Source organism: Carassius carassius, chromosome 12 (genome assembly GCF_963082965.1).
Source record: "Carassius carassius chromosome 12, fCarCar2.1, whole genome shotgun sequence".
In the NCBI taxonomy this organism is placed as follows: Eukaryota; Metazoa; Chordata; class Actinopteri; order Cypriniformes; family Cyprinidae; genus Carassius; species Carassius carassius.
The window spans coordinates 21429715-21452033 of NC_081766.1; the positions used below are offsets into that span (position 1 = coordinate 21429715).

General features: G+C 39.2%; 1 protein-coding gene and 1 non-coding gene across 5 annotated transcripts in view; both read left to right on the top strand.

Annotated features, from left to right (window-relative positions):
* Positions 1 to 2846: 2846 nt before the first annotated feature.
* Positions 2847 to 22319, top strand: part of LOC132155100 (eukaryotic translation initiation factor 4 gamma 1-like) — a 29216-nt gene continuing 9743 nt past the window's right edge. The window contains exons 1-19 of one of the 4 annotated variants that reach the window (XM_059563888.1): positions 2847 to 2932; positions 3098 to 3216; positions 3305 to 3412; positions 3494 to 3526; positions 15246 to 15425; positions 15516 to 15600; positions 16109 to 16219; positions 16587 to 16738; positions 16811 to 16903; positions 16984 to 17062; positions 18371 to 19147; positions 19234 to 19322; positions 19420 to 19606; positions 20244 to 20377; positions 20472 to 20591; positions 20692 to 21081; positions 21484 to 21630; positions 21719 to 21955; positions 22166 to 22270. In XM_059563888.1, coding sequence (XP_059419871.1) covers positions 3142 to 3216; positions 3305 to 3412; positions 3494 to 3526; positions 15246 to 15425; positions 15516 to 15600; positions 16109 to 16219; positions 16587 to 16738; positions 16811 to 16903; positions 16984 to 17062; positions 18371 to 19147; positions 19234 to 19322; positions 19420 to 19606; positions 20244 to 20377; positions 20472 to 20591; positions 20692 to 21081; positions 21484 to 21630; positions 21719 to 21955; positions 22166 to 22270 — 3102 coding nt within the window. In that variant the 5' untranslated portion in view covers positions 2847 to 2932; positions 3098 to 3141. The remainder of the gene's footprint in view (positions 2933 to 3097; positions 3217 to 3304; positions 3413 to 3493; positions 3527 to 15245; positions 15426 to 15515; positions 15601 to 16108; positions 16220 to 16586; positions 16739 to 16810; positions 16904 to 16983; positions 17063 to 18370; positions 19148 to 19233; positions 19323 to 19419; positions 19607 to 20243; positions 20378 to 20471; positions 20592 to 20691; positions 21082 to 21483; positions 21631 to 21718; positions 21956 to 22165; positions 22271 to 22319) is intronic. The other 3 variants (XM_059563889.1, XM_059563891.1, XM_059563890.1) reach the window with 3 other exon arrangements.
* Positions 21122 to 21198, top strand: LOC132155449 (small nucleolar RNA SNORD66). Its single transcript, XR_009437243.1, has one exon. It is a non-coding gene; the product is annotated as a small nucleolar RNA SNORD66 (small nucleolar RNA).

Consider the following 22319-nt stretch of genomic DNA (forward strand, 5'->3'; position numbering starts at 1 on the left):
GCATAATTGGTGTCTTCGATTTCCCATCTTTGCTTCAGTCATGTTTGATATTCAGATGTTTGTCACTGATAGAACTTGATCCCTTGTTGACGTGTCATATATATATGTATGTGTGTGTATATGTTTATATAAATGCACTGAACAAAATTATAAACGCAACACTTTTGTTTTTGTCCCCATTTTTCATGAGCTGAACTTTTTCTATGTACACAAAAGGCCTATTTCTCTCAAATATTGTTCACAAATCGGTCTAAATCTGTGTTAGAGCTCTTCTCCTTTGCCGAGATAATCCATTCACCACACCGGTGTGGTATATCAAGATGCGGATTAGATGGCATGATTGCACAGGTGTGCCTTAAGCTGGCCACAATAAAAGGCCACAAATGTTACAAGTTTTGAGGGAGCATGCAATTGGCATGCTGACTACAGGAATGTCCACCAGAGCTATTGCCCTTGAATTGTGAGCTGGATGGATTATCTTGGCAAAGTGCTCACTAACGCAGATTTAGACAGATTTGTGAAAAATATTTGAGAGAAGTAGGCCTTTTGTGTACATAAAAAAAAAATCTTAGATCTTTGAGGCCAACTTACAAAAAATGGGGGGCAAAAACAAATGTTTATAATTTTGTTCAGTGTGTATATGAGTGTGTGTGTGTGTATTAGTGTTGTCACGGTACCAAAATGTCAGTATTCGGTACCGATACCAGTGAAAATCCACGGTTCTTGGTACCAATTTCGGTACCAAAGCAAAACACAAAAATATTCTAATTAAAAAAAAAAAACCTTTTTATCACTAAAAATAAAAACAATAACATTCTTTATGCTTATTTACAATTGTTTAAAGTTTTTCTACAAGTAATATAATTATGAAAAACAGTAAACAAGTTTCACCCAAATTTAATTTCTTTTAATTAATGAAATGTAAACATTTAATTTTTTTGATAAATAAAGGGAATTTGCTATTAAAATTTAAACATGGAAGAAATATTGTGTGAATTATTTCTTTAAAAAATAGTTTTATAAATTTTTTCAACAGTAGTAGCGTTATCACATACATTCTACTAAATAATAGTAATATTTCTACTTTTACAGATACTGGTCCATACGGAGATTTGATTAATTTATGCTAACTTTTACATTTTAATATGGACAGTCACGGAATTTGTCAGTTTCATTATCAAGACTGGATTTTGAGATTCTGTCCGCGTTTTCTGCTTCGCGGAAATCATAGCGCTGTATGCGTCAAGAACCGGGTTGACCGGGTCCTCGGTAACACAAGCAAACTGGCCCATTTTATCTTTAAACAACAAACAAGAAAGAAGTGTGCATAAACAAGATGTTTATTTGGTATTTTAATAGGCCAAACTGGCTTTTGGCTATTGAAAACAATAACCGTAACCCTCTAAAATTAACGGGAGTAACTGCACAGTAAGTAGCCTACATTCAATACAAACAGATGGTACAGACATCAGCATTTCGCTTTTGTTTTTGAATTGGGTTGAAACTACATAAAACTGGCCTTAAATTAAAAGATTAACTGTGATCATGTGAAATTAAAAGCAATAACTGCATAGTTCTACAATCCAAACAACTCAATCAACACACATTCAGCATCAGCATTCAGTATTTTAGTTTTTAAAATCAAATAATGTTGGTGCGAATAAAACAAAGATGCAAAGTTTCATTCATCCAATTAAAAATAATTAAGGTAATGATTCACATCTATATTTTTTTACTTGAGACAATGAAAAATAAATAACTATTGTCAAGTTAAAAAATATAAATGTGAGTCATTACCCTTAAATTTTTTAATTTAATGAATGAAACACTTTTTTTTCAGTTTGCTACAGCAGGTGATTTTAAAATCAAATTCAGTCGATATAATTTTAAGGTAAAATAAAAATAATCATCCTATAAAAAACTGGCTTTTCAAACGTGTATGCAAGTTCTACTTTACAGGAAAAAAACTTTCCGTTTTGTCGCAGTTTAGTCTGTTTCATTTCTCATCCAACACGCGAAAAGTTGAGCTGAACATCCCTTCACGGTCTTCACTTGTGTCCTGCGCAAGATTTCGAAATACTTCCACACAAATGGCATAGCGAATGATTACAATGTAGAATGTGCACACGGGCACACTTCCGGAAAAATCGGCCAAAAAAAGACCAAAAACCTTTTTTTTTTTTTTAAGCAAAAACCAGCCGGTTCCGTTTCAGGGCTGGTCAACCGGTGCATCCCTAACAGAAATGGTGAAAAACTGTTTAACGATTTAGCTCCATTATTCAGTACTACAGAATTTACAGCCTTTGTAATGTTTCAGCAATACATTTGTAACATTTATAATGTGAATGAGAATTGACTTTACAGAGACTTTAATATTTAAATGAAAATATTTCACATTATTACTTGTGATTTTGGTTGAAAAAATGCATCTGTGGTGACCATAAGGGACATTCAGAAATAGTCTTACTGACCCAAACATTTGAATGATGTTTCAATGATGGTTTACGTGACAATCAAATATTTGAAGAATTACACATTTTACATCACGAAGAGGCCGATTGTAGCTTGATTTTAATTTGAGTCTGATGACACTGGACTATGATTTCATTGATTTAAAAAGTTATTTTAGTCTAACAAATCAAGTTTTTAAATTGCATTTGCATACAGTATACATATTCATAGAATGGATCATAGTCTTGTTGTACCTACTTGAATACAGAACTTTACTAAGAGATCTGATTTTGGTTGTAACATGAGCATTCCTACCCTGTTGACTGATGATTAATTGATGCTAGTAATTTTTTTTCTTTCTCCATTGCAAAGCAAATGAATTGCCTCTTATTTCTCTCCAGGGTGAATTGCTAACACACTACACAAGGAGTCACCCTGAGGGCTTGTCGATACCCCAGAGATTCATAATACTAATTTAGAGGTATGATTTTCAAACAGTATAATTAAAAACGCATATTATTGTATATTTTTTACTTTCATGGCTGTTAAAAATAATTTGGAAAGCCCAACCTGTCAATACTGTTTTAAAACATGGTTGATTGTATCTGATTATTGCTCATAAAATCATGTTTTCCTGATTCACTAGTTTGGCAGGCAAGTGTGAGGCCCCCTCATGCAGAACCACAGGAAATGAATAAACCACCTCAGCCTATAACAGGACCCCCTGCCGTTCCACACTCCACCCAATCACCAGGACTGACACAGGTGAAAGTGGAATCCGAGAAGCTTATCATTTTGATCGGGATTATATGAGTCTCCTTTAACATTATCAGTGTTTTCATTTGTTCTACAGGCTGCCTATCCCCCAGGTCAGCCTCCCTCGGTTGTTTTTCCCGGGCCATCTCCACAAATGAACACTGCACCGCAAACCAGACAGGTACACTGTCTTCAAGCTATGACAGTATGTTTTTTGTAGTTTTTTTTGGCTTAGCTAGATTCCTGCTTGCTTGAGAAAAACTTCTACTCTTTACTTTCCTCCCAGTTTGCTCCAGGGCCTCGTGCTTTACACCAACAGGTACTACCAATTTTCATAAAGTGGATCCTGCTTGATTTCTGAAATCTTCTGTCTTTACACCCCCCCCCCCCCCCCCACACACACACATACACCAAAACTAGTCTATAATAAACTACAGGTTATTTTGCATTTAGGTGCTGCTCTTGCTAGGTTGTGTGTATTCATTACCATTGTCAGTTGGGTTGGGAATCCATATGTTTAATGAATGTGGTTTGTTTTTATTATATATATATATATATATATATGTATATGTATTAGGGCTGCACGATGTGTCGTTTAAGCATCGATATCGCGATGTACGAGTCCACGATAGTCACATCGCAGGATGTGCGATGTAGGCTGTCGTAGTTGATCCGTTATTCATTAACTGTATGGGCCACCTACTCCCCTGCCCTTGACGAATGTGATTCGCGGATTAATTGCACAGCTTAACCATCATAGAGTGAAAGTTTATAATTGACAGGACTGAAAACCACATGCAAGTTTAACAGGGCAGAGAGAGAGGGAGCGAGAGAGAGCGCGCGAGAGAGACAGAGAAAGCAAAAGAGAGAGAGCGCGAGAGAGAGAGAGAGCGCGAGAGAGAGAGAGCGCGAGAGAGAGAGAGAGCGCGAGAGAGAGAGAGAGCGCGAGAGAGAGAGAGAGCGCGAGAGAGAGAGAGCGCGCGAGAGAGAGAGAGAGAGAGCGCGCGAGAGAGAGAGAGAGAGAGAGCGCGCGAGAGAGAGAGAGAGAGAGAGAGAGAGAGAGAGCGCGCGAGAGAGAGAGAGAGAGCGCGCGCGAGCGAGAGAGAGAGAGAGAGCGCGAGAGAGAGAGAGAGAGAGAGCGCGCGCGAGAGAGAGAGAGAGAGCGCGCGCGAGAGAGAGACACACAGAGAGAGCGCGCGAGAGACAGACAGAGAGTACATTAGAAGTACCATCAATGTTTATAGAAATGTATATGGATTTATTTTGCATGTAATTTTTTTTCCTTATGAATATAATATGTATTTTTGTTTTGTTTGTTTCTATTCTGCTATTTACAATGCTTTGGCAATATGTACCTTTGTATGTCATGCCAATAAAGCAATATGAATTGAATTGAGAGAGAGAGAGAGAGAGAGAGCGAGCCGTTTTCAAACAACACGAGCGCTGTCTTGCTCTCTCTCCCTCGCGCATATTAATCAATTGACACGATGGTGTCGGTTTAAATAATTTAAAATGAGAATGTAAGTGTGCTCACCCCATTTTTGTTTGTAAGGGCTGCACGATTATTTATATTAGGGCTGCACGATATTGGGAAAAAATGACATTGCGATATTTTATTTTTCTGCGATATATATTGCGATATTTTTTCTTACAAACAAAAATGGGGTGAGCACACTTACATTCTCATTTTAAATGATTTAAACATCGACACCATCGTGTCAATTGATTAATATGCGCGAGGGAGAGAGAGCAAGACAGCGCTCGTGTTGTTTGAAAACGGCTTGCTCTCTCTTGGTCTCTCTCTCTCTCTCTCTCTCTCAATTCAATTCATATTGCTTTATTGGCATGACATACAAAGGTACATATTGCCAAAGCATTGTACATAGCAGAATAGAAACAAAAATAACGGCCTTAACGGCCTTCTCTCGGAGCGCGTCCAGCTCGTCACTATACGCTCGCAGCGAACGCGCGTCACACAGCAACTGCAGGTTCTGACACACACACACACACACATACACACAGAGCCTATTAGTGCATAATATCAATGTAGCCTTCAGTAATGTTTTTCATTGATGTTATGGCAGTCCACATTGCTGACTTGTGCGCGTCTCAAGCGCCCTCTTTACGTTCGCCCTAATGCCTGTTTAGTTGTCGGTGGATTTGCCTATATTTGGCGTTGAAAAACGGATCAACGCCAAATATAGGCAATTTACTAACGATTCAATAAACACTTTGCCTATGTCTCAAAAATCAAACAGGATTTTTTTTTTCACAAAAGTGACAGCCCTATACGAGAGGACACCAAAGTTGCAATATGTAACATTTGTTCTGCAAAAATCTCCAAAATTGTGGATTTTTTTGCACAATTTTTAAAAAACTATTTTATTTGATGTAACATAAAACTTGAAGAATAATTATTATTTATATTTATTGTAAAAAATATTTCATGTTTTATGTAACTGTTAATAAAAGTTTGATTATTACATTGTGATTTTTCAATTCAGATCCATTAAATCCAAGCAATATATATATATATATACGTTTTTAAAAGAAGCCATTTTCGGCTTCAGTTTCGGTTTTCGGCCAAGTGCATCCTAAATTTTCGGTTTCGGCGCAGAATTTTCATTTTGGTGCATCACTAAAAAATACATATTCATAAGAAAAAAAAATTACATGCAAAATAAATCCATATACATTTCTATAAACATTCACATTCACATCAACATAAACATTTCTCTCTGTCTCTCTCGCGCACGTGCGCTCTCTCTCCCTGTTTCTCTCGCGCTCTCTCTCTCTCTCTCTGTCTCTCTCGCGCTCCCTCTCTCTCTGCCCTGTTAAACTTGCATGTGGTTTTCAGTCCTGTCAATTATAAACTTTCACTCTATGATGGTTAAGCTGTGCAATTAATCCGCGAATCACATTCGTCAAGGGCAGGGGAGTAGGTGGCCCGTACAGTTAATGAATAACGGATCAACTACGACAGCCTACATCGCACATCCTGCGATGTGACTATCGTGGATTCGTACATCGCGATATCGATGCTTAAACGACACATCGTGCAGCCCTAATATATATATATATATATATATATATATATATATATATATATATATAGTTGTGGCCAAAATTTTTGAGAATTACATAAATATTAGTTTTCAAAAAGTTTGCTGCTAGACTGCTTTTAGATCTTCGTTTCAGTTGTTTCTGTGATGTACTGAAATATAATTACAAGCACTTCATACGTTTCAAAGGCTTTTATCGACAATTACATGACATTTATGCAAAGAGTCAGTATTTGCAGTGTTGGCCCTTCTTTTTCAGGACCTCTGCATTTCGACTGGGCGTGCTCTCAATCAACTTCTGGGCCAAATCCTGACTGATAGCAACCCATTCTTTCATAATCACTTCTTGGAGTTTGTCAGAATTAGTGGGTTTTTGTTTGTCCACCCGCCTCTTGAAGATTGACCACAAGTTCTCAATGGGATTAAGATCTGGGGAGTTTCCAGGCCATGGACCCTAAATTTCAACATTCTGGTCCCCGAGCCACTTAGTTATCACTTTTGCCTTATGGCCCGGTGCTCCATCGTGCTGGAAAATGCATTGTTCTTCACCAAACTGTTGTTGAATTGTTGGAAGAAGTTGCTGTTGGAGGGTGTTTTGGTACCATTCTTTATTCATGGCTGTGTTTTTGGGCAGAATTGTGAGTGAGCCCACTCCCTTGGATAAGAAGCAACCGCACACATGAATGGTGTCAGGATGCTTTACTGTTGGCATGACACAGGACTGATGGTAGCGCTCACCTTTTCTTCTCCGGACAAGCCTTTTTCCAGATGTCCCAAACAATCGGAAAGAGGCTTCATCGGAGAATATGACTTTGCCCCAGTCCTCAGCAGTCCATTCACTATACTTTCTGCAGAAGATCAATCTGTCCCTGATTTTTTATTTTTTGAGAGAAGTGGCTTCTTTGCTGCCCTTCTTGACACCAGGCCATCTTCCAAAAGTCTTCGCCTCACTGTGCGTGCAGATGCGCTCCCACCTGCCTGCTGCCATTCCTGAGCAAGCTCTGCACTGGTGGCACTCCGATCCCGCAGCTGAATCCTCTTTAGGAGACGATCCTGGCGCTTGCTGGACTTTCTTGGACGCCCTGAAGCCTTTTTTACAAGAATTGAACCTCTTTCCTCGAAGTTCTTGATGATCCTATAAATTGTTGATTTAGGTGCAATCTTAGTAGCCACAATATCTTTGCATGTGAAGCCATTTTTATGCAACGCAATGATGGCTGCACGCGTTTCTTTGCAGGTCACCATGGTTAACAATGGAAGAACATTGATTTTAAGCATCACCCTCCTTTTAACATGTCAAGTCTGTCATTCTAACCCAATCAGCCTGACATAATGATCTCCAGCCTTTTGCTCGTCAACATTCTCACCTGAGTTAACAAGACGATTACTGAAATGATCTCAGCAGGTCCTTTTAATTACAGCAATGAAATGCAGTGGAAAGTTTTTTTGGGGATTAAGTTCATTTTCATGGCAAAGAAGGGACTATGCAATTCATCTGATCACTCTTCATAACATTCTGGAGTATATGCAAATTGCTATTATAAAAACTTAAGCAGCAACTTTTCCAATTTCCAATATTTATGTAATTCTCAAAACTTTTGGCCACGACTGTGTGTGTGTGTGTGTGTATAATAAATATATATATATATATATATATATATATAAAATTTTTTTCTCATACTTTCAAAGAAGCACGTTTCACAAAGAACAATAAACAAAATTGTTTCTTTTTATTGCAACAAACCTGTTCCCGATGTATCTTGATAAGTAACCACTCCATTCAAGTCTCCTGTAGAGTTTTATAATTTATTTTAAAATGTTCCTCGATTTCTTCACCATAAAGTCTCGATGTTTTTGAATAGTTGAACTTACATTATTTTTACATGGCTTTCAATACATGCGGCTCTCTTGTGCGAAACAGGAGTCCAACATTGTGCCTCTAGAAAATGTGCGAAATATGTGTTCTTTGTGAATGGCTTGGTTTCAATTTTGATGTAAACAAGAGCTTCTCCACATTGATCTTTTTTTTTCTTCTAGTGGCTTAAACTGGATAGGCTAACATAAACTTTATAATGCAATAACACTTACCGTATTTTCCGCACTATAAGGCTATTCTAACCCAACTATTAACTAACTATTCTAACGTTATACGACAGTGCGCCTTATAATCCGGAGCGCCTTATATATGGATCAAGGCGCTCTGTCAAAATGTTGACATTCCCTTTAGCACAGCTCCATCTAGTGGATGCATAACGCAAACCCAGTCAAACGTTTGACTGCAGTATCTTCTATTCCAGTGGTTCTCAACCTTTTTTTCCATCGGCCCGCATTATGGTCCAAGTGCAAGTCTCGCGGGCCGCACGCATATAATTTACATATTACGTCACCAATACAAACCAACCTGATTTATAATATTATTGCCTAAATATTATGATATCTAATCGATTAGATTCATTTGAAATAAATAATTCTACTCCCCATAAATAAAACGCTTGATGCTGTCGGGAGCTGAACAATTTTGTGAAATTCGGCTCGATGTAGTAACAGCACAATGAAGTTGCGATTGTAAAGCCTGTGTTATACTTTCCGCATGAGCAATCCAGACGTGGACTTCCATTTATACTTCCGAAAGCGTACGCTGATGGTCCGCTCTGCAACAAACATGTGAACAAACAATTTCCCAGAATTATTGCACATTGCTGTCTTTATATTCTTTATTGACGGATTGCACTGGTTCGATTGGCAATGTGCTTCTTCACACTGCCTGAACATGTGCAATTGTGCTTTTGAAGCCTATACTGACCACGCACCTGTCCGCGCGGTTGTCTGCTCAGAGCCTCGGCTCTCCGATGGTGATTTTTGCGTCACGCCTACCTAGCGGTCCAAAACGGACTCGCGGATGCAGAAAGTTTAACTGAGGCTTTAAGATGCAGTCTGTGAGACGCACACGGGAGCATGACCTGACGCGCAATATTGCAGAAAATGTGCGTTCACAAATGTAGCCTATGTCGATCCAAATATGGAAAGCACTGCGACTTTTTTTGTATGCGTTCATTCGCTGACATTCTCCACATTTCTTTTTTTCTCCCTTAAAAACAAATTTGTCATTTCAGATGCTCAATTTTACCAAACTAATAGCTGTTGATGACTATTTGAATTGAATTCTGCCAAAGTGCACACTTGTATGTGTTCGTAATGTTATGTGAGTAAGTCTGCTCATGTCTGGAAAATAATAATAAACAAAATAATTTCACATAAAAACATTAGGTTATAGCTCATTTCTTTAGTAGCCTAATTCTTTTTAATGTACAAAATAAAATTAATTGTAAAGTTTTTTTTTTTTTTTTCTTTTTTTTTTGTGTTCAGCATTTGGTGGGCTGCATTTGAATTTGTGAAGGGCCGCATGCGACCCGCGAGTTGGAGAACCACTGGTCTATTCTATGTATGGTGTTATTTTTGTGACACAATCCTGAGCGAGTAATTGTATGTTTTGAGCACAGAGAACTATATTTTGCAAGCACATTACATTATATTTTGGACAAAGTAACAATCGCAAAAAAAAAATTCGCTTGAGCAAAGAAAAAACGATTCCGTGCTCAAATGTATTTGCTTGTTTGCTATTATCCATATTCATGTGCAGTAATATCCCCTCTCACGCAGTTTACTCAGGTGCTCTCTCACAAACTTATTCTCTGCGCTCCTGTCACATCCCCTTCTCTCTCTCTCAGCCTCTTAATAATGTGCGCGCTCAACTCTTGACACATACTCGCTCAACTTATAACAGCGTTACAAGTGTGCCACAAAATCAACCAATCGGAAAATTAAAGGTCAATTGTGATTGGCTGTTGGTCTCCAATCAAATCGCTAGTAGAACCAAAGCCCATCATTTCCTATTTAAAATTCAATAACGAATTTTTTTTCCAAAAAAAATAAAAATAATGTCAAAGCTCTTTACGTTCTTTGCATATGATTTATCAACACCTAGTACATCTTAAAATATACAGCTCATGAAAAATAAAAGTTCCAGATGGACAAACATTATATGCATTAACCAGTGTGAATAAACTATATCTTAAAATAAATTTGGAGGTAGGTTGAAAAAGCCAGATTGGGAAGTTTTAAGCAGTTGTACAGCTGTGAAGTTTATTCTTGTACACAGATATGGCATATTAATGGCAGTACACATGAAATTCATGTATATATTTTTCACTTAAACTATTGTAAACAGAAATCCTGTCGCCCCCTCTAGTGGACATTAAGTGTTACGGCCTTCATTGCTCAGAAAACAAAAGTCAATAGGATTTTTTGGGAAGTTAAGTCTGACCAGTTATACAGCAACGCAAGTCAGACGAGTCTGAAGATCTGAGCTAGTTCTAGTCGGTGTCAATTACTCTCATAATAAATAATAATAATGTTTAAATGTTGGCTTTCTCAAGCCCAATAAAGAATAGTAAGAAGAGAAACTTCATTCAATTTAGTATGTAATTAAACTAATATTACTAATTTATTTCATAAATTTAACTATATTAATTTTCACAATTAATTATTAATGTCACACACACATACCTAGTGCCTTTAGACTTAAAAGACGAAAGTAATAAATGTTACAGACATTATCATGAAACTGTTATGAAGTCTATTATTGATTTTGATTTCCTCTTCACTTTTATCCAAAGAGACCAGAACTATTTGCACTGTATTTACAGTGGGACAATATTCATACAATACTATAACCTAGAAATTAAAGGGGTCACTTGCAGGCCTCAGCAGCATGAATTATGTGCCCAGCCACATTTGTTTCAAATATTATTCTAATTAACAGTGAGTGGTGGTTTCAGACATTACAGTGCTGCACTTGTACTGACTCTTATTCTGCCGAAAGAATGAAAAGACCGAGCTGAAGGCGGAGCGATTCGACCAATCAGATGAAAGCAGCGTTTCAGCACCGCCCACAAGTGCGCATGAAATATTGAAGCCATAAACCGATTTGTTAACCCCAAAAGACAAAATGAGACATAGAGCCAAAAACCCATTTTTCGTTTGTTAAACTAAATGGAAAAACGAATAAACGAGCCATTTTCCCATTTATCGTTATTGAATTCTAAATAGGAAATGATGGGCTTTGGTTCTACTAGCGATTTGATGGGAGACCAACAGCCAATCACAATTGACCTGTAATTTTCCGATTGGCTGATTTTTGTGGCACACTTGTAACGCTGTTGTAAGTTGAGCGAGCGTGTGTCAAGAGTTGAGCCCGCACAGTATTAAGAGGTTGAGAGAGAGAGAGGGGGACGTGACAGGAGTGCAGAGAATAGGTTTGTGAGAGAGCACCTGAGTAAACTGCGTGAGAGGATTTATTACTGCACGTTAATATGGATAATAGCAAACAAGCAAATACATTTATTGAACACGGAATCGTTTTTTGTTTGCTCAAGCGATTTTTTTTTCGCAATTTTTTTTATTTTTATTTCTGATCAAAATATAATGTAATGTGCTTGCAAAATATAGTTCTCTGTGTTCAAAACGTACAATTACTCGCTCAGGATTGTGGCACAAAAATAACGCCATATCTATGCGCCTTATAATCCAGTGCGCCCTATATATGAAAACAGTTCTAAAATAAGCCATTCATTGAAGGTGTCCCTTATAGTGCGGAAAATACGGTACATCGTCATCGCATCTCGTGCTCCACTGATAAAGGTCAAGTATACTTTGGCCGTCCGCGCACCGTCTGCATTGTCATTTTCATCATCCGGGTGCAGGCAATTTTTTTTTATTTTTTTTTTTTAGACTGCATGGATGGTGTGCTTACATGAGGTGAATGATGAGACCGAAGTGGTACTGCGTGTCGAGCTCGTCTGCCTTTGAATGTCTGTGCACAAGACGAGATGGATAAAACAAGGAATGTGAAATACCCAGGGCTTATAAGGCAGCCTCCTTAATGCACATCTAAAAATGTTTTAGCATTCGAATGTGGATTTTAAATGAATATTAGAAATTTATATATATATATATATTTTAAACAGCCCTATAATATACACAAAGAATATCGGCTAATGTATCTTTATCTGCCTTTTTCTACACCCTAAAATCGGTATTGGCCCCAAAGTACCCATATCGGTCTGGCTCTAAATGCAACTAATAGCTTATTTTACAATTCAACCAAAAAAATCTGTTGAAGACTCAACAGTAGTTGGACTGATGGCTGAGTTAGACTGAAAAGCCTTCTTATAAACAACTTAAGCCAAATTAAATTTTAGTTCGCTCGTAAGGGTTGAGGTAAACCTGAAATAGCCTGATCAATGTGGAAAAATTTCAGAATGTAAACACTTCCCAAAATGTTAATTTGCGTTTACAAACTGGTCAGACTGAATATGAGACCGAATATGTTTGAGAAATGTTAGCAGAACTGAACTTTCTAAATCATATAATGAACAAATATCAGAAAGCTTTTTTTTGTCAATTCCCAACCCTAATAGTCAGAGACATGTTTTAATAGCTGTTTTAAGTCTCATCCTTTCACCATTTCCAACTTGTTCTGTGTGCCACTAATCTTTGTTGTGCTGTATTGCTCAGGCTGTTCAAACTGCATGTTGGAAGCTTGTTTTCACTGCTGATGGCTAACTTTACTGCTGCTTCTTGTTGTCTGTTTTTCTCTCACACCTTCTCTCCACTCTATTTCTTCTGCTATTTTGTGTGGCTCAAGGTTGGATTCAGGTCACTGCAGGTAACTGGCCCTCTAATCTCCCTCTGTTGACAACCAATGTAATCAGACTGTCAAGACATTTAAAGAAAAAGCAAGTTACCTGAATAGAGCCCGACCGATATTTAGCCAATATCATCACCCGATATGAGCCTGTCACCGATATATTGGTTATGGCGAATTTGACGCTGTTAGGATTATTTTTTAAATATTTTTTTTACAGATCACATAACAGATTAAATGCTTCTGAATGGTGTAATTACTTAGTTTGTCCAACAGAGCACACTCCAATGTTTGCTACTGGAGACCCAGGTCAGTGTACTGTAGAGATGCGTGGATGAGCTCAAACTCCAAGCCCGCTTCTTCAAATTATCCTCCCGCCACCCACCTGCACCTATATTTGATCATCACATTAGTGTTTCTAATTCTTAGTTTTGCATGATGATATGATGAATGGATGGCTCATTTCTAACAGCAGATTCAGTGACGTTTGAGACTAGAATTGATCTGTGCATCACGGTATGCGTCTGCGGCACATTAAAGCCTGTGTTACGGCCACCTGAGCTGATCGCGGCCATTCAGACAATGCTGGTGTCTATACCAGCCACACCACTATTTATGGCTTGCTGACACAGTTCAAATGTTTTTCAACAGTCACTTTGTCGCATCCTGTTGCGGCACAGACACGCGTGTCAGCATAGTTAAAAGGTCAGCATAGTCCATAATGTAGCAGATTGAAAAGTTAGTATCTTTCTGCAGTCCAGTAGACAAGTGCGGTGGTGGTTTGAGCCTGTTGAATGGTGATTTAATGCTACGTTGTCATCTAGTTGGACAGACTCAATGCTAAGTAAATAAACAATGTCCCTGTCTTTTGCTAACACAATGAGCTCATCATATTCGTTTGCTACATTAATAGGGCCCTATGTTTTACACGATGCAGAAAACATGGACAAAATCGTGGAATCCAGTTATAAAAATGGAATTTACTATATATAATATATATATACACACACACACACACACTGTGTCTTTGAATATTAGACTGCAAAAAGACGATTTTTGCATGGGGGATATGCCGGTATAAAATTTTCATGTTGCGATAAATTGCTAATGCTTTTATCATGGTGTACGGTATTATCATGATATTGAAATGTATTTTAAAATAAGTGGTTGTAATACAGTATAACAGGTTTACAATGAGCAATAGCTACATTTGCTTCAGAAGAGGCTGTGGCCTTCTTGTTTTTTCAATTTGTCACTGTGCATTCAATGTTAAATAAATTAATGATACAATATGGTTATGACTGTAATTTTCTCGCGAGCCGTGGTAGTTTTATGGTGCTTCGTTTGTTTTGAATATGCCGGCTGAAATGATGGGAGGCGCTCGATCTTGTCCCAAAACCCAATGTCACGTCGCCAGTTTGGGAACATTTTGGCTTACAACCCAATGAAAAGGTCGAGCCAGCGAATATAGATGAGCCGATATGCAAAATTTGCTGCAAAAAGGTTCATGTGACGCAGCAATGCATCTACTTTGATGTCATCGGGACATTCTAAAACGCTTAACGTGAAAAACGCTTAACGTGGTTTAATGTACTAATACAGTGATATTAACAGACCAAACTCACTAAACATATTAATAAAGTATACTATCTACAAAAAATCAGATGATCCCTGAATATACCGCGCTATTGACAAGCAAACCGCAGAGGAAAACCTTCACGTCAGTGCCCATACCCAAGAGAGCGTGAGCAGATAATGAGCTCATACGCTATCTGCATGAGGAGTGCATCTCCAACTCCAACGCAAATCCACTGTCCTGGTGGGCCAGTGGTGACGCGATAATCAGTCTAGATTTCCGCTGCTGTCCAAAGTCCCGCTCAGATACATGTAATACATGTTAGAACTCTTTGATCTCTTCAAAAAATTGTTTTGGGGAAAACGCATGTTCTTGTTGCTGTTTGGCATTTAACAATAAACAAAAAATGTTTTAAAACGTGTGTCTCTGTCAGTAAAAAAAGCAACAATATATGCTTACATAACTCAACGATAGAGCTTTGTATGCAGCAAAATCAGGATAAATTAGGTATGTAAAAAAAAACTGCGGTAATACCGCATATCGCGCTATTGAGCCACCCATAATAACCGCAGGGGAAATTTCATAACCGCGACAGCCCTAGAATGGATGTGGATGAAGGAACGTTACAGGAATAACAATGTGAAGTTTGATCTTGTGTGGATTGTTTTCTGAATTCGTCCAATTTCCCCAACAGCCATATTACCCCAACCGGCCCAACATGCAAGGCGGTGCCCCTCGTCTCCCACACAACAGCACCCCCAGGTCTGTTGCACCCACTCATGTCTACCAACCTACCTCACAGGTTATGATGATTCCCCAGCAACAGTTGCAGTTCGCCAACACTCAGGGCCATGCCATTTATCTACATGGACAGGTAACCCCTATTGTTCTTTTAACAATTGAGTTGTGCATTTTTTGTGAGGCTGTTCATGCATCTAACAACCTTTTGTGTTTTTAATTGTAGTACCGCACCCCCTACATGCCCCCAACGCAGCAGTACTCTGCAGGCTTTTACCCTGGATCCAGTCCAGCTGAATACGGTACATATGGTAAGAGGCTCTGCTCTGGGCCTCCCCTGCTTGTTTGAACCACCATCATTTTGGTCAATAATGTGTTATGTACGAAGCGGACATTACACAGAGGTCTTTTTTTTTTTTTTTTAAACCAAGCAGTTTTCTGTTTGAACTTGAATCTTGTCTGACAGCACTTTAACGATGGGGAAAAAACCTGGCTGCAGAGTTGTATTCCAATCTTTTTTTTTTTTTTTTGGAATATAAAATTGTGTATGTAACGGCGTATGTTTTGGGTAGATTGTGTAACTTCACCTTAGAAGACTTATGCTAGATCAGTCATATACATTAGATAATATCCCTGTCATAACTAACCACTATGCGCATAGTTCTATCCTTCATGTCTGTTCAGATTATTGGCTCACTAACCATGTTTAGCACTTATATCTGTTGCTTGTTGTTTCCTCTTACTCACTTTTGACCTTTGTCTCTTTCTCTCTGTCTCTTCTTGCTTTTCTCTCTTCCCTTCTCTTTCGGCTGAGTTCAGATCCCTCTCTGGCAGGGAGGGAGAGGCAGGGGGGTGGGGGGAGAGGTGCGGGTAGAGAGAATGGACGTCTCTCGCTGCACGGAGCTCCTCTCACCTCCCAGCGCTATCCTGGTGAGTCTGAAGAGCAGGGCTGTTTCTGTTCCACCTTGTCTGTGTCTTAGCCTGACTGGTTGTGTTTTAACACCCCAGGTAACATGTAACCTTTGATGTAATGCTACTTCAACCTTTGACTCCGTGTCCTAGACTAAAAAAACAACAAAACTGCAAACATTCTGGGATGTTAAAAGAATAGTAATCGATTTGTGATCATCGTTAAGAGATTTATGACAAGAATGATGTGAAGTATCGTTTTCCCCAAAGCATCAGGAAGTGTTATTGGCGGACAGGGGAATACTTTGCATGCGTGTCCCACTCCCATTAAAGTTGATGGTCCCTTATTTTGCGGTCTAAACTTCTTCTTTTTGTTGTTGTTGTCTAGCGGCTGCCTATTATCCTGCAACACAGCAGTACCCAACTTCAGTGTCCACCACGCCTGTCATGATGAGCCCCGCTCAGCAGCAACCAGCTCCACCTCCACAGCAAGCTCCGCCTCAGCAGCCAGGAGCAGCCAAACTGAGAGAGCGCAAACAGGTGGGTGGAAACAACTTTTGGTGTGTGTTCATTTTGATCCATTTGTCTGACATACCAGTTGCTGCGTTATAGATCAGAATACGTGATCCCAACCAGGGTGGACGTGACATTACAGAAGAGATCATGTCTGGTGGGAGATCGACCTCCACACCCACTCCTCCACAGGTTTGTTGATCGCTTCAAGTTTATGATGACAGGAGCATGGCAAAAAGGACATGCTGCTTTTAACGGATTGTTGTTCTTAGACTGCTGGTCCGGAGGTGGCAGGGCCTGTCCAGACCAATGGTGAAAGTGATCTGCCTGTTGCTGATGTGATCAGAGCTGGTGAGTGGGCTTTTTTCAAAATACCCAAACAGGTTTGCCCTGGAAAATGTGAAAATAAGTGGTTTTTAGCACCAAAAGTTTCAAAAGGGTTATCAAGTCACAAACAATGTCAACCTGAAGTGATTTTAGCAAGAAATTTCATTTGGAGCAGTACTTTTAAGCCCGCTAAAAAAAATTTAAGAACACAATTTTTTTTCTTAAGATGAAAATGACAGGCTTTGTTGTTTTTTTTAATTTTATGCCACTTGTTGAAGACTGATCAAAAACAGCTCAAAGTTTGCCGTTTTGTGCTTCCTTTTGTTGCAGTAAGCTTGACCAGAATTAAGCTCTTAGTACCTTCATTGTGTATTTTATATTGTTACTTTTAAAGAGCCTGTCTCGAGATGGAAAATTGTTGTATTCATTTGTCCACCATCCTACAAATTCAGAGAAATGTCACATGCATGACCATTGTTGTTTCAATCAATTAGTGTTAGGGATGTAACGATTCACTGAACTCACAATTCGATTCACAATTTATTTTTAACAAAATTAGATTTTACAAATTATGAATGAAATGTATCTTTTATTATTAATTGGACAAAATGCTGCACGTTTCTTTGTGAAATAATTAACACTATTATAATATACTAATATAGCACTTGCATATTACTCTTTCGTTGGTTTGATTGCGTTTATTGTCCTCATTTGTATGTCACTTTGGATAAAATCCAAAAAAATAAACAAAGCAGCGCTGCACTTAAGAACTTTAGTATGCATTATTCAGAGGGAAGATTAAAAGAAAAATACCATCTAAACTTTTCTAAAGACCGTAAGTTCCCCTCAGACATACTTTCATATGAACCCCTACCCTAATTGAATCACGATTTTGAGCATCTCAGCTGATTTGAATAGTCACATTTTAATCAATTTTCAACCGGCCCTAATAAGTGGTGTCACTTTAGTGCTCATTCATTCTAGAAGAAATGTGTATATCTAGCTAGTGTTATATTTTAATGCTTAATGTTTTAAAACCCCTCAAACATTTTGTGAAGCATCTTAAGTCTTAAGGTTATTTGCACTAATTTCTAAGGATGTTCTTATCAGAAATTAAAATTAAAATTAACTTAAATTCTCTTTAGACCAATCGTAAGAAAAAAGATCGTAATGTTCTTGTTTTAGGATAAATAAAAATATTCATAAGTTTGAAAATGAGAAGGAAAAGATCTAAAAGCAAAGAATTTCATTCTAAGAATGTTTTGTGAATCCAGCCCCAGGAAAACATTGATTGTGCTAATTTTATGTTTGTTTTATGTCCTTGATCCTCAGATGATCAAGCAAAGGCAATGGCTGCTCCTGCAGCTGTGTCCACCCCTCCTCCATCAAAGACGCCAGAGCTAGCCCCCGTTGCACCTTCAGCCACTGACTCTAAACCTGTGTCAGAGTTCAGACCTGCTTCACCTGTGAGCAAGATTTCCATTCCTCCAGTAGAGGACCCTGCGATCTCCCCTGCACTCCCACCGTCTCCTCCTCCTACAAACAATCTCCAACTTTCAAAGCCTCAAACTGGTGACAATGTGGATTCTCCAGTACTCCCTGATGCCCCAGTTCAAAAGGAGCCTGAGGACGCCCCTCCAGTAGAGCAGACTTGTACTGGGGTTGCAAAAGAGGAGTCTGAGGTCGCCAAAGAGGAAGAGCCAGAATCTGTGGCTGAACCTCTGGTTGAAACAGAGGCTGCATCTGACACATCTAGCCCAGCTGCTGTCATCTCCACCCCTGTGGAGCCGCCTCCTGCTGTAGCTAATGATGGTGACGTTGCTTCTATGGACGCTGCCCCTGTAACCAACCTAACACCCGTTCCAGAACCAGTCGTTGATGAGCCAAAAGAACAGACTTTGCCTAACGGTTTGCCTGAGGACTCTGCAGAGGGTCCAGTAGTGGAGCCAGAGAGCTCTACTAATCCAGTTGCTGAACAAGCAGTTCCTCCGGTCCAAAAGAGCTGCCTTATGGCCGTGAAAGCACCTGTAGAGGAAGCAGAGCAGCAGAAAGCAGAGGAGACACCTGTCTCTGTAACAGTCTGCCCTGTTGAGGAAACAACTATGCAAGGTGTGGAAAAAAGTTCTTGAGAAAAACTTAGTATATTGGTTTCTCTCCTTCAAGATTAAGTTTGACTTTGGTTTCTCTTTTCCTAGTTACAGCAACAATAGTGCCAAAGAAGAGAAAGAAGATCAAGGATCTGAATAAGAAAGATGTCGGAGATGTCCTAGATGCCTTCAAAGAGGTTTGCAGTAATATGACACATTTTGACTCTATTACAGTAGGACTTCTGTTATGATGAGTTCAGTTGTGCATTTATAAATCTTCTGTATCCGTTGCAGCCTGAGGAGGAAAAGCCTGCTCTTGAGCCAGAGGTTGCTCAGAAAGAGCCCTCCCCTGCTCCAACCCCTGCCCCACCAGTTGAAGAGTCAGACGAAACATGGGAGGACAAAGAGGACAAGCTTGACACAGAAAATATTGAGCCTGAGGCGTCTAAACCTGTGGAACAGAAGTATCAATATAAAGAAGGTTAAGAGTCTGATTAATTGGGTCTGATTTCCGAATGTTCATCCTGTTTTCTAGATTACAACAATAAATGAGTCCTCTTATTAAGAGGGCAGTTTACTGCAAGTACACTACCGTTTAAACGTTTGGAGTTTCTTAAATGTTTTTGAAGAATCTCTTATTCTCACCAGGCCACATTTATTTGATAAAAAAAATCCATAATATTGTGATATTAATTTAAAATAACTTAACTTTTTTTAATTTGTATATAAATTTCATTTTGAGATGTAATTTATACTTGTGATGGCAAAGCTGAATATTCAGCCGCCATTACTTTGTTTTAAGTGTCACATGATCTTTCAGATCTTATCCTGATATGCTGATTTGATGCTCACAAAGCATTTTGTATGATCAGTGTTATCTCACAGACCCCAGACTTTTAAATCTACACAAAGACCTATGTGTATATTTTAAATGCATTTGACATGTTTTGATAGTTTTTAGGGGGAGTTATAAAAAGTAATCCATAACTTGGAAAGCTGGTGCATCAATGCGTTCTTGATTTAGTTTCTTTTGTGCAAGGCAAATATTCATTCAAAAGGTTTGTGGACTTTTTTTTTTTACTTTTTTTTTTTTCTCTCTTCTCTCGCTCTCTTTACAGAGCAATGGAAGCCCATCGACCCAGAGGAGAAGAAACGATATGATCGAGAATTCCTGCTTGGTTTCCAGTTCATTGGTGCAAGCATGCACAAGCCAGAGGGTTTGCCGCACATCAGTGACGTTGTCTTGGACAAGGTGAGGCTTCCATCTGGACCTAACAGTTTTAACCTGTGCTCTGTCTTGCTACATATTTTAATCACCCTCTTGCTCTTTGCTGTTTGGACAACAGGCAAATAAAACCCCCTTGAGGCCCTTGGATCCCAGGAGTCTGATGAACTGTGGGCCTGATTTCACACCTTCATATGCTAACTTGGGTAGACAGTCATCCGGAGGAGGAGGGCGAGGACCTGTAAGTTGACTTTCTTTTTACTTATGATTCAGAATTCAGTTAAAAGTAATATTGCTTTATTTTGAGATTGATCATTTATTTTTAAAAGTTGCACTCTCAGTCTGCACGGCGCCCTCAGCCGGGTCGAGGCAAAGACCAAATGAACCGCAACCCCAAGATCATCACCAGCTTGTCTCTTAAAGACAATGTGGAGCTCAACCAGGCTGAGAATGCTTGGACGCCTTCAGTGAAGAAGCAAGTCCGAGGGCGTGGAGGAGAGGAAGAGGAAGAGACGGAAGCTGTGAAAACGCAGGAGCTGTTCCGCCGTGTGCGCAGCGTCCTTAACAAGCTCACCCCACAGATGTTCCAGCAGCTGATGAAGCAGGTGACGGAGCTCAGCATAGACACTGAAGAGAGGCTCAAGGGTGTCATTGACCTCATCTTCGAGAAAGCCATCTCTGAACCCAACTTCTCTGTAGCTTATGCCAACATGTGCCGCTGCCTTATTGGGGTGAGTAGCGTTCACCTGTATGTTGGTTTGCATGTGTGGGCTCCAGTAATGACCTCGACTTTTGTGCCACGTGTCTGGGCCACTGATATACTCTGATGGGATTGAGGAACTGAGGAGCTTTAATAGTTTGTCAGTAGTTAGTTCATCGATTTGCCATTTCTGCAGTGGCAAATGTAGACTATTAATTTTTCGATTTCACTGAAATATAAAGTGATCAATGGTCAACAGCGGCTCAACCGTCCTTTCTAGATGTGTAAACAAACCCCACTGGTTCTAGTGGTCAGCTTTTGTTTAGCACATTTGAGTAATTGATGACAGAATTACTTGCCTGTTTATCTGAATTGCTAATTTTGTAGGGAATGGGAAATAATTTGATTGTTACTGAATTTTTTTTTTTTCCAGCTTAAAGTCCCCACTTCAGACAAACCAGGAGTCACTGTGAATTTCCGTAAACTACTGCTCAATCGTTGTCAGAAGGAGTTCGAAAAGGATAAGGATGACGACGTGATCTTTGAGCAGAAACAAAAAGAGCTGGATGCTGCCACTGAGGTGACGTCTTGCCACATTTAACTCCATTCTCTACAAAGTGTATGAAATGGTTCTATTAAAATAGACAATATTAATTTTTTTCCCTTAGGAAGAGGAACGTCAGCGCCTGAATGAGGAGCTGGTGGATGCCAAGGACAAGGCACGTAGACGGTCACTTGGAAACATCAAGTTCATCGGAGAGCTGTTTAAGCTGAAAATGTTGACAGAACCCATCATGCATGACTGCATTGTCAAGCTCTTGAAGAACCATGATGAGGAGAGCTTAGAGTGCCTGTGCCGGCTGCTATCCACCATTGGAAAAGATCTAGACTTTGAGAAGGCTAAGGTACAGCACCATTTGTACATGTGCAGGATGCTGTGATTGACCAGTCAGAATCAATTACCCATCAGAACTCTTGAGGCCTTGTGGGTTATGAGCTTTATGATTACGTTAGGTCCACATTTCTTCTGTGTAGTGTATTTTTCTGTTGTTTAGCATTTTTGACAGTTATTTACATTGTTACAGTCAGATTTAATGTTGGCCTATTTTATGCAGCCTCGTATGGATCAGTACTTCCACCAGATGGAGAAGATCATTAAAGAGAAGAAGACATCTTCTAGAATCCGCTTCATGCTTCAGGATGTTTTAGACCTCCGAAAGGTAACCACATGCTTGGTTTATTTGTTTGGTAGGAACCTGATTTACAGTG